This window comes from Pseudochaenichthys georgianus, chromosome 21 (assembly GCF_902827115.2).
Source record: "Pseudochaenichthys georgianus chromosome 21, fPseGeo1.2, whole genome shotgun sequence".
In the NCBI taxonomy this organism is placed as follows: Eukaryota; Metazoa; Chordata; class Actinopteri; order Perciformes; family Channichthyidae; genus Pseudochaenichthys; species Pseudochaenichthys georgianus.
Genome location: NC_047523.1, coordinates 35,916,514 through 35,936,446, shown reverse-complemented (window position 1 = coordinate 35,936,446; position 19,933 = coordinate 35,916,514). Strand labels below are relative to the sequence as shown.

At 41.1% G+C, this 19,933-nt stretch overlaps 1 protein-coding gene across 1 annotated transcript in view; it reads left to right on the top strand.

Annotated features, from left to right (window-relative positions):
• The window catches only part of zmym2 (zinc finger, MYM-type 2), a 46,311-nt gene that overhangs the window by 8,424 nt on the left and 17,954 nt on the right, over positions 1-19,933 (top strand). The window contains 5 exon segments of the mRNA XM_071207026.1: positions 14,114-15,553; positions 16,463-16,616; positions 18,133-18,287; positions 18,886-19,034; positions 19,736-19,898. Of these exon segments, the coding sequence (XP_071063127.1) occupies positions 14,129-15,553; positions 16,463-16,616; positions 18,133-18,287; positions 18,886-19,034; positions 19,736-19,898 (2,046 nt within the window). The 5' untranslated portion in view covers positions 14,114-14,128.

Below are 19,933 nucleotides of genomic sequence, written 5' to 3'. Positions count from 1 at the left end.
GGATTAGCACTCATTTATTGACGCTGAATAACGTTTATCAGGGAATGTTTAAATAACCACAGACACCAGAATATACGTAAGTGCTAGTTTTTTTGCGAGTCCAAGTACCGGTTCCCAACGTTCCGGTTTTAACCGGACTTGAACCGAAACTTTTTACAAGTCCAGTACCGGTTCGGCGTACCGGTACGCAGCACTAGTTGCTTGGTAGTAAGTAGTGCTTACGCCGAACCGAAAATAATAAAAAATGTAAAAAAATAAAAATAAATCGGCATGACGTCATAGGATCGCCGTAATTTAGAAATGAGATCGCATAGGTGTCTGAATCGAGATCACGATCTTTTTTCGATTAATGGTGCAGCACTACTGGTCCCACCATTGTAACCACTGGCCAAAGAGCATTCGTCCAAACCAATCGACTAATAATGAAGAAAATGAACACATTTGTTGCAATAGTAATTAATGCACAAACTACATTACTACAACATTTGAATCAGTTCTTCCTCGTTTTCCTCAATTGTTCATATTTGGTTTATTACAATTATTATATTGTGGTCATTGTTAAAAGAAAAAAAGGAGGGTGACATTTCTGCTATGAGTATTATTATTTTTATAATACACTTCCTGTCATCAGGAGTTATAACTGTAATGGCTATGTAATAGATTAGAACCTTCATCCTCCTAAAGTGCTGGGACATCTCCCTATAGCCGAAACCTTTATGTTCCACTCTTCACTTACTTGTCAGCATAAGGTCGGCATTGATGTACAGAGCCGACAAAACACCTTGTTATATCATCATATTGAAGCCAACTCCATCGATCAAGCCATTGTGGCTGTCACTCTCCTTTAACTCCTCCGGTGAATTTCTTTTATTTGAAGATTGTTTTTTGGCCGGTTACCAGTGGTTTTAAAAACATTTTGGCGAATGGTTAGGTGGCGCGAAAGTCTGTAGTGAAGGAGCGCGCTCCGACACGCGCTGTGCTCTGCAGCAAACAGCTGTTTGCTTTTCATCCAACAACGACAATCGCCTCTCTGTAGCTTTAATAAACGAAAAATTTAACAAAATTGCTTGTCAAAATGCCTAAACCACAGGACAATGTGGTTTTATGTCTTACTGTAACTTTCGGCAGCAATGTGGACAAGTTCATTTTTCTTTAAAAAAACATGAAAATACAATGACCAGCAAGTCATAATGTCAAACTGGCTGCTTAGGTACTAGTACAGTACAGTTCAAATACAGATAATTTCAGTTCATCGAAAAGCTGCACCTTAATGTTCATTTTATTATATTTTATATTTATTTGAGTGAATATTCATAGTTTAATAATAATTAAAAACCCTAAACTAATAGTTTATGTTTTGTGAGTACTAGTACAGTAAAGTTCAAATACAGATTATTTCAGTTTATCGAAATGCTGCACCTTAATGTTTATTTTATTATATTTTGTATTGATTTGAGTGAATACATTATTCACAGTTTAATAATAATTAAAAAAAATATATGTTATGTTTTGTGATAATTTTTTCTGCTGTACCGAAAACGTACCAAACCGAAACCGTTACACCCCTACTTATCGTAGCTGCACATACAATATATCCGATTAAAGCTGAGACTCCACAGATTATGTAGGTATATCGTATCATCACTGAGTGATCCGGACTCGCGACAGGGGAAGCAAATACAGTCATCACAACACGTACCTTTACAGAGCTTCTAGGGAGATCGTCTCACCACCGTAGCTGTCAATCTGATCAAAAGACGTGTTCAATGGCATTAAAATGAGAAAAAAGCGGCTGAATCGGTTAATCCATAGGTTTTTAACGTCCATGTATAAAAAAATGATTGAATTTATAATCCATAATTCCATTTTAATGTAAAAATTGGATAGCAAATGCTAGCTGCTAATGGTAGCCACCACAGCTAGAACTGCTTGTTGCTGTGGGTGACCCACGTGTGTGTAGCGACGCGTCGACGCGGAAATATGTCGTCGACGATATTTTGAAGTCGATGCGTCGACGTTGCTGTGTTTCCATTACAGTTTAGTAGCTGGGGCAGTAACCATAGTAACGCAGTGTAGGCGGGGCGACGCTGCGTAAAACTGCCGTGACGTCATGTTCGATGCGAACCACAAAACCAAAACATCAGCCGTTAGCTGTTAGCACTCAGAGCTCACAGCTCCTCATATCTGTTCAGAAACTAGACAAAAGTTAAACAAGTACAAACCACAGACTGCCTGTGTCATGGCGAATACAGTCGCTGGTTTATTTATGTCTGTAGGCCGTTGTTGTCAATCAATCAATCAATCAATCAATCAATCAATCAATCAATCAATCAATCAATGTTTATTTATATAGCCCAATATCACAAATGTTACATTTGTCTCAGTGGTCTTCACAGTGTGTACAGAATATCAGTATGACAATACGACACCCTCTGTCCTTAGACCCTCTGTCCTTAGACCCTCTGTCCTTAGACCCTCACATCGTACAAGGAAACACTTCCGGAGAAAACCCACAGTTTAAAGGGAACATGGAAGAAACCTCAGGGAGAGCAACAGAGGAGGGATCCCTCTCCCAGGACGGACAGACGTGCAATAGATGCCGTGTGTAAATTGAAAAGATAATACATTTGCAACATAGGTAGTCCAAATGTTTGGAAATGCATGTGTGTATAATAGGAAGATGAATCCACGAGGATATCCATCCAGGACCGATGATCCAGGACCACAGCCACGACTTGCGATCCAGGACACAGGACCGCAGGATCATCCATAGGCGCATTCACACCGCAGTACTTTTCCCACAAAGGTTCATGAGAACTCTTTTGTCGCGTTCACACCAAAAAGAGCCGGTACTAAAATTAGTCCATGAGAACCTTTTTACCCCCTTTTCCGTCCCTGCTAGAGAGCAGGGACTTTCGTGGGAGAAAAAGGTTCCTATGTCTGATTGGCTAGGCGGATTGCAAACCACGCCCGTAAAACTCCCAAAAGGTTTTGTGAAGCCGCCATTTTATTATCCTCGCATTAGCATTATTAGCATTAGCATTAGCCCAGCGCAGAAACGCAGAGACTTATGGCAACACAAAAATAAACATGGGAGCGGTGGAGATGAGGAGGTGTCAGCATCAGTAGAAGCTGCTGGGACTCCCAGCAGCTTCTACTGAAGCCAGTCCCCAACTCCGGGGACTTCCGGCCGGGGACTTTGGGCGGCAGTATACGCCGTGAAGTGGTTAGCGGCCTGCCAGTAGACCCAAAGCAGAAGAAGAAGAAGTGACGTCAGCGGCTTAATTTGCCTAATCCACCCCCAGGGACTTATTCCGGTGTGAACGTGATCTGTACTTAGTTCATGAGAACTAAAGAGTTCTCATGAACCTTTGTGGGAAAAGTACTGCGGTGTGAATGCGCCTCATGACTCCGGATCCCGGCGTATATAGACACCAAAAAGAAAGAAATTTGGGGAAACTAAGCCTATATCAGCAAAACTAGGGGCTGAATCTAATCAGGCCTAATTATAAGCTTTATCAAAAAGGAAAGTCTTAAGCGCACTCTTAAAAACGGATAGGGTGTCTGCCGCCCGAACACAAACTGGAAGCTGATTCCACAAATGTAGAGCTTGATAAGAAAAGGCTCTGGCTCCCATTGTACTTTTAGAGACTCTAGGAACAACCAACAACCCTGCATTCTTGGAACGCAATGCCCTAGTAGGACAGTAGGGTATAATGAGTTCTTTAAGGTAAGATGGCGCCTGCCCATTAAGGGCTTTGTAGGCGAGAAGAAGAATTTTAAATTCTATCCTGTGTTCTATAGGGAGCCAGTGTAAGGCAGCCAGAACAGGAGTAATGTGGTCCCTTTTCCTAACTCTGAGATCGAGCACAACAAGAATAGAGACAAGTCCCTTGTCTGAGGCTATTAGAATGTCATTTGTGACTTTAACCAGAGCTGTCTCTGTGCTATGATGTGTTCGAAAGCCAGACTGAAAGTCTTCAGATAAATCATTGTTTTTTAAGTAATCACACAACTGTTTTGCGACCGCTTTCTCAAGAATCTTTGAGAGGAACGGAAGATTAGAAATAGGTCTATAGTTGGCTAAAACCTCTGGATCGAGGTTGTGCTTTTTAAGAAGCGGTTTTATCACTGCTACTTTGAATGATTGTGGAACATAGCCTAATAATAAAGACATAATATTTAATAAAGAAGTGCTAATTAATGGAAAAACTTCCTTCAACAGCTTAGTTGGAATTGGGTCTAACATGCACGTTGATGGTTTAGAAGAGAGAATCATTGAACTTAGGTTTCCGGGAGCTGTTGATAACACTATACTGGTCAAAGGCAAGAGGTCATTGATTTTGTTTCAAGGAGTTTTTAATCGTTAAAAAAGCACATAAAATCATTACTACTGAGTGCTATGGGAATAGAAGGCTCAATCGAGCTGTGGCTCTCTGTCAGCCTGGCTACAGTGCTGAAAAGAAATCTTGCATTATTCTTATTCTCATCTATTAATGAAGAGTAGTAGGCTGCTCTCGCTTTACGCAGTGCTTTCTTATATTCATTGAGAGTAATATGCCAAATTAAACGAGATTCTTCAAGTTTAGTGGAACGCCATATTAGGGGTGGGCGATATTGAAAAATATATTATCACGATATTTTTCAAGCAGTATCACGATAGACGATATATATCACGATATTTTTTCATGTTGGTTATTATGGTTATTTTTCAAGTTACTTAACAGTACAAGCACCTACAAGGTAAGACAACTAAAATCAAAAGGAGTCACAGACCAAAATGCCATTTCAAGCTGGTTTGATTTCTGAAATGAATCCCTGAATGAACAATTCAACATTTTGATATGGCTTCAAGGCACAGTTTCTCAGTATAAGAATGAATTTTCTGAGGTAGCACTAGCAGTGAACATCAATAAATAAAACCTAAAACATCAATGAGGAAAAGTCAGTGCCAAACAATTAAAATGTAAACTTTAGACTTGAGGTGCAATAAAAGTCTTTAGCATAACTGAAGGGAAAAGTTTATTTTTTTTATAGTTTTTTTTCCCAATTTTTTCTTTTCAATATATATATATATATATATGTATATATATATTTATCACGATAGATACGATATCTCTGAAAAAGCATATCGTGGAGACCTAATATCGTCACGACGATATATATCGTCATATCGCCCACCCCTACGCCATATCCTTTCAAGTTGTCTCGACTTTTGCTTTATTTTGCGGGTTTCGGCATTATGCAATGGAGCTAATCTATGTTTTATTTTCTTCTTTTTCAAAGGAGCAACAGAGTCTAATTTTATTCGCAGCGCATCTGTAGCACTATCAACAAAATGATCAATTTGGGGTGGTGTACATTTTGTATAAGTTTCCTCCCCTACATGCAGACATGCTATCGAGTTAAAGGAATGGTCCACTCATTAGATAATTAATCAAAACTTCAGTATTTAGTGAAACGTTATGTTTAAACCATACTCTGAAGAAATCAGCGATATTCCCCGGTAAATAATGATTTTATAGCTCTTTTTTATCAAGACCTGTATATTCCGTCTGGCCGCCGCCATGTTTGCCATTTTCAGTAGTCACGTGATGGTCGTGACGTCATCCATGCGTTCACTTTGTCAACACACGGAAACATGGCGGAGTATTTGAGTTCGAACTCGTCAGCAGAGGAAGAAGTTTTGACCAATGTGAAGAGATTGGATGGGGGAATTCAGCCATACATATCAGTATGACAATACGACACCCTCTGTCCTTAGACCCTCACATCGTACAAGGAAAAACTTCCGAAGAAAACCCACAGTTTAAAGGGAACATGGGAGAAACCTCAGGGAGAGCAGCAGAGGAGGATCCCTCTCCCAGGACGGACAGACAGACGTGCAATAGATGCCGTGTGTACATTGAAAAGATAATACATGTGCAACATAGGTAGTCCAAATGTTTGGAAATGCATGTGTGTATAATAGGAAGATGATATAAGATACTATATGTATTAGGGCTGTGGCGATACACTAATCTCACGATACGATACGATACACGATATTCAGCCAACGATACGATATATATCACGATATTCAGCCAACGATACGATTCGATACGATTCGATATAATTCGATACACTTATATCATTTTCTGAAAGATTTTAAAGGGACAGTGGGATTTTGGTGACATCTTGTGAGTGTTCCATTGACTTGGATTGAATTAATTCAATTATACAATATATGGCTCTGACAGAGAGTCTCCAGCTTGCAAATGCTGGACAAAATGAATCAAAAGATGTGGTGAGAAAATTAGTTTCATTTATTGAAACAGTGCAAACTGTAGCTGTAAAGTGCAGTATCACAATGGACAATGGAGAATTAAAAGGTGCAGCAGGTGGCGGAACACGGGGGATTTGAATGGGACTTGTTAGAAATTAAAATCAATGTTTTGATGGCATAAAGTACCATAAACATACCGTCAGTTTAAATGCTGTTTTATACTGAAAAACCAGAAGTTGTTGTGCACAACCAGTTGTTGAGCTTTTATTCTGAAAATCCTTCATCTCCGGTTAGCATTTAGCATGTGGCTAATATACAATTTCCTATAGAGGTGAATTTAGTAGCGATATGACACGGAGTGTTGCGCACCGAAACCTACTGATTTCAACACTACAACTTTAGACGTCGAGATATTATTATTGCTGAATATTAAATGAAGGTACAGTTTATTTGAATACGTTTGTGTACAGACGTGGGTAGCATGAGACAACATTCGGAACTACCGGAAATGATACCAGCCGTGAGGTATTTTTGGAGTATTGATTACAGCATTTAAAATGTATTAAATGAAAAGTCATGAAAGAGATAAGGACGAGAAAAGGCGTGTTCCCGTTCACATTCCCGCGCTTTTTATTAATTAAAGTATACATTTGAACCTTCTCAGAGACTCAATTAATCTCCTTTTTAAAGCTTCTCTCCTGGACGCGAGTATAACGAACACAGTTATCAGACTTAATGTATCGATACCCGCGGCTGAAATATCGATACTTTCTCGGAAAACTAAATATCGATATATATCGCAAGATCGATTAAATTGCACAGCCCTAATATGTATGCATGTAGTACCACCCTTGCTAGCGATTTCCTCTCTAGTTTAGCATACTCAGCTTCGTTGTCCCTGGCCATAGAATCACGATTTTATGGGGCCGGAAAAAACTGGGGGAAAGTACACACTAGCCGGTACTACGCTATATGGAAAGGCCACCAAAAACTGTCCTGGCCTGGACGCTAAAGGACGTTAAAACGGGGCTAGCCGCTGCAATGGAAATGCGCTATAACATACCTTATTCTTACTCCGAGCACTACTTCTACTCCTCCGTCGCTTCACACTTGCAGAGGGCGATTTCTCAACTGGCCGAACTGGTGTCCTGGTCGGTGATGACACCAGAAAGACCGATGGTATTGCATCTCCATTAAGTGATGGTTGTTCCATAAATCCCATGTTATGTTTGATCATACTCTCAGAGTAGTCGTCCGGATATTTGAAATGTTCGCTGCATACATGAGCCTGTGAATCTTTCGGTTCGGGCCGGCCACATTTCGCTAGCCACTGCCTCCGAATGTACTTCTTACGCTTACCTTTTGGCAACAGATGGAACCGAGCATTCCTTGGATTGTTCCTATCAGAATTGTGGCAATATTTCGCGATACAGTGAGGCATATTTGAAGAGAGAAACTACAGTAAATAACATGGAGATCAACGTGTCTTCGAAAACCAAATGCATGGTTTACGTCACGTCCGGGAAATAGCAGTGTTGATGTTATTTCGGTATATAATCAGTTTAAAATCACTGATAATGTCGTCGGATTAAAAAAATAAATAAAAGACTGGCAGAGACTGGTCAGTTTTATCGGATGATAATTATTTAAAAATGAGTGTCATGAGCATACCATTCCTTTAAGTATTGGTGGAATCTCTTCCTTAAATGTGGCTATAGCAGTAACAGATAGGTTTCTGCTGCAGGAGCTTTTGACTAATGCTTTGTAGTCTCGTAACAGTACTTCAAAAGTTACTAAGAAATGGTCGGATACAGCAGGATTATGCGGTTCGACTAATAGTTGCTCGACTTCAATACCATAAGTCAGAACAAGGTCGAGAGTGTGATTATAGCAGTGGGTTGGTTTATTTACACTCTGACAGAAACCAACAGAATCTAATAGGGATGTCCCGATCACCTTTTTTTGCTCCCAATCCGATTCCGATCATTTGATTTTGACAATCTGCCGATACCGATTTTTCCCGATCTTTATGCAATGCATTGAGAAAAAAAAAGGAAAAAAGCATTCAAGTTGTCCCTTAAGGTTATTTTTTTATTTAAATGACAGTACCCAACTATCCATTCTATCCAACATGGATATAGCTTCTTTTGTTCACAGCCGCATTGGATCAGTTCAGTTGTGCAGCATTGGATCAAAACAAAATAAAGCTTATCAGTGGTCCACCACAAAATAACCATGTAAACAAATTGAGTGCAGATAGTGCAGTAACAAAACAAAAATAACTCTACTGGAAAGAGGTAGCTTGACTAGCTTCACAAGTTCACATTCAGTCACAAATAATAAAATAAAAATGTGGCTTGGTGCAGAATTCTAGCCTTAAGAGCCTAGTCTAGTAATAATGCAATGAACAACAGCAGCTTAATAACATAACATGAATAAACAAAGTATTATATTTCCATCTTACTGGAGTAACACAATTCAATAGTAATCGGCAGCGAACCGCTTCAACACGTGTGTTTCGGTGTATTCACGGCATTATTTTGTTATTCTACAGTATTGTTGTTTTATAGTTATTTGTTAATGTAACCCAATTTGTGTTCTTTGAAATTGAAAAGGATATCGCATTGTGTTTGTTACTTTCGTTGCAGTTGTATGTGTCTTAAGTGTAATTTGGCTTGGCTTCCTATTTATGGACATGCTTTTATTTTGAAGGAGAGTTAGCGCTGTTGACAGGAAGTTGTTGTTGCTTTGGAAACAACGCGACGGAGATTAACGGAGAAAAGTAATATCTACATATAAAGACGGAGAAAGTAAACGATAACGTTTATGGTTAAGTGTTAGCACCCCCCGAAGAGGCACAAGCTCTTACGTTGTTATTGGAGATTTCAATCAATTCAATTTGAAAAAAACCGGGGGGGAAAATGAAAAAACAAACAATCGTATTAGATTGGTCGTGTTGAACGTAGCTCTGTTCTTTCCACCACGGCGCGGAACCTCCGCCTTGCAAACATTGCATCTGGCTGTTGCACTGCCTTCGTTTTCAATTTTATAATACTTCCAAACTCCTGACATTTTCTCTGTCCCGACTCCCGAGTCACCAGCTGAACGTAGCCTCTCGTTAGCTTGCTGCTACTATTAGACACTGCGCCCACTCTGTTGCCAGATTTCAGAGAAAAAGCAACCAGGTCTGAAAACAAGCCCAAAGAAAAGCAACACATACATGATGTTGTGTAATTTTAAACCAAAACTAAGCCCTCAGGATGACTTTAAGACGTGAACATGGTCATTTTTGTTTTGTAACAATAAAGAAAATAATTTTTTTTAAGGATTCCCGATCCCCGATCTTTTTCTCCCGATTCCGATCTTTTACAAATCACGTGATCGGCTCCGATCCCCGATCACGTGATCGGATCGGGACATCTCTAGAATCTAATATATAGTTAAATGCAACAGTAAGGCTATTTTTATCATCGTCAACATGAATATTAAAGTCACCTACGATAATTACTTTGTCTATTTTAAGAATCAAAGTTGATAAAAACTCAGAGAATTCTGATAAGAATTCCGAATAAGGACCTGGTGCACGATAACAAATAAGATTGGCTGCAAAGTTTTCCAGGTCGGATGCGTAAGACTAAAAACGAGGCTTTCAAAGGAGGTATAATTTAATTTTGGTTTAGTATTGATAAGTAAACTTGATTCAAAGATGGCTGCAACTCCACCTCCTCGGCCCGGGCCTCGGGCAATATGAGTATTGATATGGCTGGGTGGAGTGGCCTCATTTATGCTGACATATTCTTCATGTCTCAACCAAGTTTCAGTGAGACAGCATATATCAATATTAGGGATGTCCCGATCACCTTTTTTTGCTCCCGATCCGATTCCGATCATTTGATTTTGACAATCTGCCGATACCGATTTTTCCCGATCCGATCTTTATGCAATGCATTAAGAGAAAAAAAAGGTAACGGATAACGGCTGGTCATCCAACGCGATGAATTCAGCTATCTTGGCTGTTATTGTGTTGGCCTCACTGTTCTGTGGCAGTTTCTCTTTCCTTTTGAAAGTCTCTGAAAGTGTCGGTTGCTTCAGTGTCGTTACCTGAGTGGCCGCTGTGTACTCGCCGTGTTGTTGTTGGTGTTTGTTTCTCAGGTAGCGTATTAGATTGGTCGTGTTGAACGTAGCTCTGTTCTTTCCACCACGCGGAACCTCCGCCTTGCAAACATTGCATCTGGCTGTTACACTGCCTTCGCTTTCAATTTTATAATACTTCCAAACTCCTGACATTTTCTCTGTCCCGAGTCACCAGCTGAACGTAGCCTCTCGTTAGCTTACTGCTACTATTAGACATTGCGCCCACTCTGTTGCCAGATTTCAGAGAAATAAGCAACCAGGTCTGAAAACAAGCCCAAAGAAAGCAACACATACATGATGTTGTGTAATTTTAAACCAAAAGTCCTCAGGATGAATTTAAGACGTGAACATGGTCATTTTTGTTTTGTAAAATTAAAGTAAACATTTTTTTAAAATACAAATATCCCGATCCCCGATTTTTGGAAAATCACGTGATCGGATCGGGACATCTCTAATCAATATTATAATCTGATATTAAATCATTTACCAATATTGCTTTAGATGCTAGAGATCTTATGTTTAAGAGACCACATTTAATCTTCCTGTTTTGTTGCACTGTAGTAGTTGTTACATTTACTTTTATTAGGTTATTATTAGAGCTGGGACTCGATAAAAAAAAGTAATCTAATTAATTAGAGGCTTTGTAATTAATTAATCGAAATTAATCGCATTTTTAATCAAATATACATATTTGACCTGAGAACAGTGAGAAGCAGTTTTCACATGGATGTTACTCCAAGTGGTCTACAGTCGAGTGCAATCCAGTGAGCCAGGGAGTTGGTTATTTTCTCAGACGTGGACTTACTTATCCTGGCCCTGAAACCAGTCGTCTGGTTGAGTGTGCGTTGGGTCAGGGTGTGGTTCCTTGCACTCGGAGTTGGGCTAACGTCCACGCTAGCTGCTACATGCTTTGCATTTAGGTGATACTTTAGGCTTGATGTGCTGCGGTGATATGCAAATTCTTTTTTGCATAATTTGCACACAACCGTGCTCTTATCGACGCTTCCATCCGTCCGTATAAAAATAAGTGTGATTAAAGTGCGTTAATTTTTTTACCGCGTTAAGTTTTGTGTAATTAATTCATCTTAATTAACGCGTTAAAGTCCCGGCCCTAGTTATTATGTATGACACCTCTATTAGGTTTTACCTTAAATTGTCCTTGGGCAGACACACACACACCGTTAATATTGGGTATTTTATTGGGTTCGGGATTCCTATGGACGACTGCCTCGGAGAGAGCGCAGAGAAGCGTGTAAGACTGCGACTCCGCCTCCTGGTCTTAACTCCAGTTTGTCGTGGATTAAGTCCACAAAGCCCTGAAATGTTTGCCGAAATGAGATCTGCACCTTCCAAAGTAGGATGAATGCCGTCTCTCTTAATCAGACCAGGTTTTCCCCAGAAGGCTGTCCAATTATTTACGAAGCCCACATTGTTTGCTGGGCACCACCGAGACAACCAGCGCTGAAATTATGACATGCGGCTATTAGGGATGGGAACGATTAATCGAATATTCGAAATGATTCAGGTATTCGAATATGAGTTATGAATATTTTTTTTTATTTTTTTTTTTTTTGGGAGTGTAAGTTGATTATCAAATTGAATAATTCAATGTGTATATATATATACACATTGAATAATTCAATGTGTATATATATATACGACAGTGCCATAGCTAACTATGTTAGGTGACGTCTAAAGGTGTGTTTTGCTCCGCTCACGTCTAAAGGTGTGTTTTGCTCCGCTCACCGGTCCCTCACAGCAGGCAGAGCTGCAGGTGCTGATCTCTCTCGCTCGCTTCCGGTTATACTTCACTCGCGTTTATGTCCAAATCCATCAGATCTAGCTGGTTCTAGCCAATGATATGGCTGCTGCCCCTCCCTACACGCAGATCACGCAGACTAAAACCTCATCCTAGGCCCAAATGTGGCGCAAATGAGCTCCGCAGCCGTTGCAAGGTTCCGCTAACAGTTCATGAGCGTGCTCCACCGCCCCCTGTCAACACTCGCGACACATGAGTGGCCAGCCTAAACAACAATAAGCGCTGCTTGGCAACCGTGTGTGGCGGCAAAGTACTAGACATTTTGACTGGAGAGATTTAGTTTTGCCGGTATTCAACATATTTTACCGGTCATAGTCCGGTAATTATTTACACTCTAAGAAGAGTTACATTTATATATACATGCTATACCCGCAACCTCCGTTCCAGCTGAGAGGGTCTTCTCTCCAGCTGGGCTGATTGTGAATCACCTCCGCACATGAAAGCTGTAGGCCTATAGCTGTCAAACTGTGATCACCAGTTCAATACATTTGACAAATTCAACTTGGTTTCTACACTTATTTGAACATGTATGTATTTTTTTTTTTACCAAAATGTGTTAAAAAAAAAACGTTTACCCAAAAAAAATTTTATAGGATATGTACATTTCGGTTAACCGTTTTTTGGGGGGTCGAATATTCGAATATACATTTGCTTTCAAATTCCCATCCCTAGCAGCTATACATGTCATCATTGATCAGATTGGTGAGTGTTGACGGAGCATATACAACGTTAGCTTAACCTGATCGATCCGATCTCCATTCAGAAAAGACGCATTTTAAAAGGTTTCTCGCCTGCTGTCTTGTCAGCAGACCAGTATCAGTATGTTGTTACTTCGGCATAATTTTTAAACGTAGAATTAAATCACGGTAAAATATGTTCATTTTGTTGTAGCCCCCTTGCCAGCAATTCTCTCTGACCATTCAACAGTCAAGAGTGTTTACGTCACTAGTTTAGCATATTCAGCCCGGATGTTGGCCCGGTAAGAACCTCGATTTGGAGGGCCAGAAAAAAGGGGGAAAAGTAGCCCTGAGCCGGAACTACCCCGAGTGGAAAAGCAACAAAAAACGGGCCGGGGTTGGCACGGCCCGCTAACCCTGCTACGCGCTGCAGTGGAAAAGCGCCATAAATAGTGCTTCCGGGCCAGCGTGCCATTTACAATGTCTAGCCCTGCTTTGCATTGTGCATGTTAAACAGGGCACATCATCATGCATTCTTAAACATTGATTGTCCATTATCCTACAAAACATGACAGCAATTACTGCCTAAATAACATTTATTAAAGACAATATTCAACATAATATGTATTTAGTAAATGTGCCATGTGTTATCATTAGGTAAACAAAAGTCCCTACAGCCAATGTATTCTAATACAGCCTACAAACAAACATATATGTTTAACTAATTTAAATACTGATAAAGTGCGCTAGATTTATGAAATGTCATTTCCCCCCAACATCTTTCAACTAAACAATTGCCTGAGAAAACCGGGCGATTCCTTTTCCCAGCTTCCTTTTTTTTGTAGCCTTAGTAGATAAAGGATGATTGTTTTTTTATAAAGAGACGTTTCACTAGGAAGACATTTTACTACAATTTGTCAATGTTTTATTGAAATGCATTAATTCATATAATAATACTTTTTATAAAATGCTGTTTACTAGTATTTTTGGTGATGACAAGGGAGGGTAGCAACATTTAATTGCCTAATGGCACATATCCCGAGTGGTGACTAACAATGGCTGTGGTTCTTCACCTGTCATGAGGGGGTTATGGGGGGGGGGGACACACACCTGCTGCTGCGTTACCTGTGCAGCTGTCAGGAGATAATGAGGTGGAGCCGGCACCAGACACTGGTTTTATGATGATTAAACTGTTTTGTTTTTTTGGTGTTTTGCCAGGTGGTTGCCTTAGCAATGGACGGGGAGCCAGAACCAAGCCCTGCCGCAGGGGAGAGGGTGGAGAACATGGACGCCACTCCCTCCCCTGAGAAACAGGCCACGCCCCCCGAGGAGAAGGAGGAGGCTGGGGAGGAAGCTTCCATGGTAACGGAAGAACAAGAACAAGAAGTGGTAGAAGAAGTTGATGAAGCCACAAAGGAGAAGGGGGCCACAGAGGAAGATGATGAAGCCACAAAGGAGAAGGGGGCCACAGAGGAAGATGATGAAGCCTTAAAGGAGGAGGGGGCCACAGAGGAAGATGATGAAGCCACAAAGGAGAAGGGGGCCACAGAGGAAGATGATGAAGCCTTAAAGGAGGAGGGGGCCACAGAGGAAGATGATGAAGCCTTAAAGGAGAAGGGGGCCACAGAGGAAGATGATGAAGCCTCAAAGGAGGAGGGGGCCACAGAGGAAGATGATGAAGCCTTAAAGGAGGAGGGGGCCACAGAGGAAGATGATGAAGCCTTAAAGGAGGAGGGGGCCACAGAGGAAGATGATGAAGCCTTAAAGGAGAAGGGGGCCACAGAGGAAGATGATGAAGCCACAAAGGAGGAGGGGGCCACAGAGGAAGATGATGAAGCCACAATGGAGGTGGAGGTCACAGAGGAAATTGATGAAACCTCAAAGGAGGAGGGGGCCACAGAGGAAGATGATGAAGCCACAATGGAGGAGGGGGCCACAGAGGAAGATGAGGAAGCCACAATGGAGGTGGAGGTCAAAGAGGAAATTGATGAAACCTCAAAGGAGGAGGGGGCCACAGAGGAAGATGATGATGCCTCAAAGAAGGAGGGGGCCACAGAGGAACTTGATGATGCCTCAAAGGAGGAGGGGGCCACAGAGGAAGCCACAAAGAAGGAGGGGGTCACAGCGGACGATGATGATGATGATGATGACGTGGTCCTCTTAGGGGTGGAGGACCCCCAGCCTTCTGCCACGACTCCTTCCTCCCACGACACGCCCAGCACCGCCTGTCTGGAGCCAGGTGAGGCGCCCGGAGACATGGTCACGACGATAGAGGAGGAGGAGGAGGAAATGGAGGATGAGGAAGAGGAAACGACCCCCGCTTCTCCTGCATCTTCCAGCGCTTCCACGGCGGCCGCGGCCCCTCCCAAAACTCCCAGCACGGAAGCAGAGCCCATAGTGATCGAGGACGAGGAGGAGGAGGAGGAGGATGCTGAGCAGAAAGACGCCTCCTCTTCCTCCCCCGGTGCACTCAGCAGCACCGAGCCAGACTCCAAGATCAGGATCTCCAGCGTCACCACTCTGGGGTCCGGAGGGGAGAAGGGGGGCTCGGCTGGTCCTAAAGAGAAGACCCCGACTCAGGAAGCAGAGGAGGACCAGGAGGACATGAACCTGATGATCACCTCGGTGACCTCACTGCAGGACGCGGCGGCGACAGTGGTGAGAGCTTTTCTTCAATACTGTGTGGTTTACTTTCACCTCGACTAAACCAGTTGATCACATGTGTGCCTTCTGATTGGGTTCTGGATTGGTTGGTAATAGATGTTGGTGTTCTCTTTGTCGTAAAAAGGTTTATCTTTGTAAATTATGATTATTTTGAATTATAAAGCATTTGCTATATTGGGGAATAATCCTTTTTTAAATATTATTTATATTATCATTGAAAAATATGTTAAACCGATCACGGTGTGAGTAGGGCTGCTCGATTATGGCAAGAATCATAATCTCGATTATTTGGGGCAATAATTGATATCACGATTATTAAAAACGATAATCCATTTACTTTGAAAACATCCATTTATTGGAGAACTTTTTTTAACAGTGTGTTTTTAACAGTTGATTACCGTGAACTTTAAGTACAACTCAACTGAAAAACCAATAACAAAAAAGAAAAATCGTTATATTTCGATTACGTTGTTTTCGTTGCAAGACATAATCGTAATTGCGATTAAAATACGATGAATTAAGCAGCCCTAGGTGTGATTATTATTATTATTTTTTTAAGTATAAGGACTTTTAATTGACTTTTCCCACAAATCTTGATTGATATATGATTTTTTTTTTTCACATATTTGGCTTTTTAACAAATATTGTGACACCTGTGATTTTAATATTACACTTCTTCATATTGGGGATCTGCCCTATTGATGATCTCTTCGTGATGACACTGCCGTGGGCTGATGGTTAATTCCAATCTTAAGTTATCCAAGTGGCAGCGGTTAGTAAGAGGTTAGATACGATGCAGGTGGCTCACTCTTTTTAGGTTCCTCCCAGACCAAACCATCTTCTGGTTTTCTGATGTTTTGTCACTAGGTTAAATAAACTGACCTAAGAATCCTCTCTGTCCAGGCAGGTGAAGGCCAGTTGGAGGAGAACGGCCTTCAGATCAGCAGTTCGTTCAGCCTGACTCCTGAAACCCCATCTGGTCGCCCGACAGCCTCCTTCAACCCGGGGCGGGGCCAGCTGGTGCAGAACGGAGACTCGGGGACACACAACAGAGCAGGTAACGCTTCTATTATGCAGCAAGGAGATCTAACCTGAGCACGTTCACACGGGGCCAATGTGACGGTTGTTACTGAAATGGTTAGCAGAACTTGGCTTGAACCCTCGTTACAATGTGAACTGAATCCAGTGAAGAATATGTTATCCAACAGAACACATGTCTCTGCTTATGGTCTTATATTTTAGATAGATGGATGGATGTATAGATAGATGGATGGATGGATAGATAGATGGATGGATGGATAGATAGATGGATAGATGGATAGATGGATAGATAGATAGATATATGGATGGATGGATAGATAGATAGATGGATAGATGGATAGATAGATGGATAGATGGATGGATAGATAGATGGATAGATAGATGGATAGATAGATGGATAGATAGACGGATGGATGGATGGATAGATAGATAGATAGAGAGAGAGAGAGAGAGAGATGGATAGATGATAGATAGATGATAGATAGATAGATAGATAGATAGATGGATAGATAGATAGATAGATAGATAGATAGATGGATAGATAGATGGATAGATAGATGGATAGATAGATGGATGGATGGATAGATAGATAGATAGAGAGAGAGAGAGAGAGATGGATAGATGATAGATAGATGATAGATAGATAGATAGATAGATAGATGGATAGATAGATAGATAGATAGATGGATAGATAGATGGATAGATAGATGGATGGATGGATAGATAGATAGAGAGAGAGAGAGAGAGATGGATAGATAGATAGATAGATGATGGATAGATGATAGATAGATAGATAGATGGATAGATAGAAAGTACGTTATTGATCCCAATTTGGGAAATGTTTGCTTTTATTTGTGTTCTGAGGAACCTGCGTGTTGTTTCCTGCTTGCGTTCAGAGGATAGGAGTTAACTTTAGTGCATTTCCAAACTGTTCTCATCATCATAAAATGGAAAGATGAATGTGGCGAACAGAGTAATATACTGTAACTGTAACCAGCTCTCCTTCATCTGTTTACGGAGTAACAGATACACAGGGACGGTGTTCAGATGATATGCACAAACACAGCCTTCTGAACAAGTCAAAAGCATGATCACCTTTATTCTTGCTATGAAACAATGCAACGTCATGCAGCAAGGCACAGTGAGGGCTTTGTAGTCTGTGAGTTGCTCATGTTCCTGTCATCTCCTCCATGTGGTGCTGTGGACTACACTGGTTCAAAAAAACTTGATTCTTCAGATCAGGGCGTCCAAACGGCGGCCCGTTGTCCATTTTGAATCGGCCCTCAGCTAATTCAAGAAGTATAATGAGATATGGCCCACACATGAAACTTGTGCTTTTCCCCTGAGCAATGTGAGGCTTCTGTTTTAAGCATGGACCTACCAATACTTTGAAAGAGATTTCTTCTTTAGTCTTATTCAAGTATAATTGACCTACATTTGATTGATTTTGCTAACTTATAACTTAATTTAGGAGGCAATATACCTCACTGCTTTAGATCAAGTTTTATCATTCTGTCTTTCTTTCCCTCCAGACTTGTGGATCTCTCAGTCAGCTTCAGTTCCCAGGAACCAGAAGCAGTCGGGGGTGGACTCTCCCTCCCCGGCCTCCTCTCTGCCCAAGCCTCCGAGCCAGTCTTCCTCCAACACTTCCTCCTCCGGGTCGCAGCCGCAGGCCAGGACCGTCAAGGTGTGTGTAGTTGTTGGGTGAATGTGGAGGAAGACCCTGTCATAGCAGACCGACTTTAGTTGTTTAAGTTAGAACTTGTATCCAGAGTTAGCTGTTCACTTCCTGCTATAGCTATCTTCGTAATTACTCCTGTGGTTTTCTTATTTATTTTCTCCGTCTTGTATTTCTTTAAATACAAAAATGTGTCTTTCCTTGGTTTTCCTCAACTTGAAACTTAAATTATTTTTTAATTCAGCTTTTCACATGTATACAATCATAGACAATACAATATTCTCTGTAAGCCTTGTGTAGTTTACAATTAAATCACATATCAAACCTACATATTTTGTGGATATACAGAGGAAGGCCTCACTGACCTTCAAACATGCTATAACACACAGTCCAATCATACACACGAACAAGGCTATGGGGGGACTTGAAACTGTTTTAAAGACAGACGTGTGTCTCTTTCAGGCTAAGAGGGTTTTGGGTAATATGTATCTGCAGTGGCTCCTCAGGTGGATGTTAGCTCTAGTGGCAGCTAACAGAGTCGTAGATAACGTATCACCGGTGTGAAGCCGCCCCACAGTGACGCCATTGTTCTGTTTGCTGATCCCAGGTGACCTGTGCTAACTGTAAGAAGCCTCTGAAGAAAGGACAGACGGCCTACCAGCGTAAAGGCTCCACCCACCTGTTCTGCTCCACCACCTGTCTGTCCGCCTTCTCGCACAAACCCGCCCCCAAGAAGAGCTGCACCATGTGCAAGAAGTGAGTCCCAGGCACACAACACCTGGCAGCACATTGAGAGCGTTTACGGTTTGAATGTAGCATTGTGCATGTAGCGTCGCCCATTCACAAAACAAAGGGGTTGTAACAATTAGTCAAATCTTTATGTTCAATTAAGTAAAGTTTTTTTAAATTTGAAATAAGATAGTACTTTATTGATCCCAACACAAACATTTCCCAAATTGGGATCAATAAAGTACTATCTTATCTTATCTCTCTTATCTTATCTCTCTTTAAGAATATTTTTGCATCAACCAATTATTTATGATAGTATCTTCCTGCATGATGTCGACACCTAATACGAATAATTATAACGAGGACATTTATTTTTTAGTTTGTACGGTGTATTTGACAATCCATTTAAAAAATACACTTACATGGCAACACTAAAACATCTTAGAAAACATCAATGATATCAAAATATGACTTTTTTGTGATCCTTGTATTTAAATTAATTAAGGTATTCAATTAAATCTCAATTTAGATAACGGTGTCCCTGTGCATGGAGATGGTGGATCTAAAAGCACCAAAATGTTAATCAAACCATTGTTCCTATTATCATATGTAGATGGATAAGTACTTTATTGATCCCAATTTGGGACATGTTTGCATCGCAGCAGAATAAAAACAAGGCACTGTACATAAGAGAAATAAGCAGTGTACTAACTGTGTTGTGTTTTCAGGGACATCACCAACATGAAGGGGACCATCGTGGCCCAGGTGGACTCCAGCGAGGCGTTTCAGGAGTTCTGCAGCACGGGTTGCCTCGGAGCGTACGAGAACAAACAGAACCCGCCCAAATCAATCCTCAAAACCAAATGTACCGTCTGCGGAAAACTCACAGAGGTCAGTCTGTCTGAATACTCCTTTCCTTTAGCCGT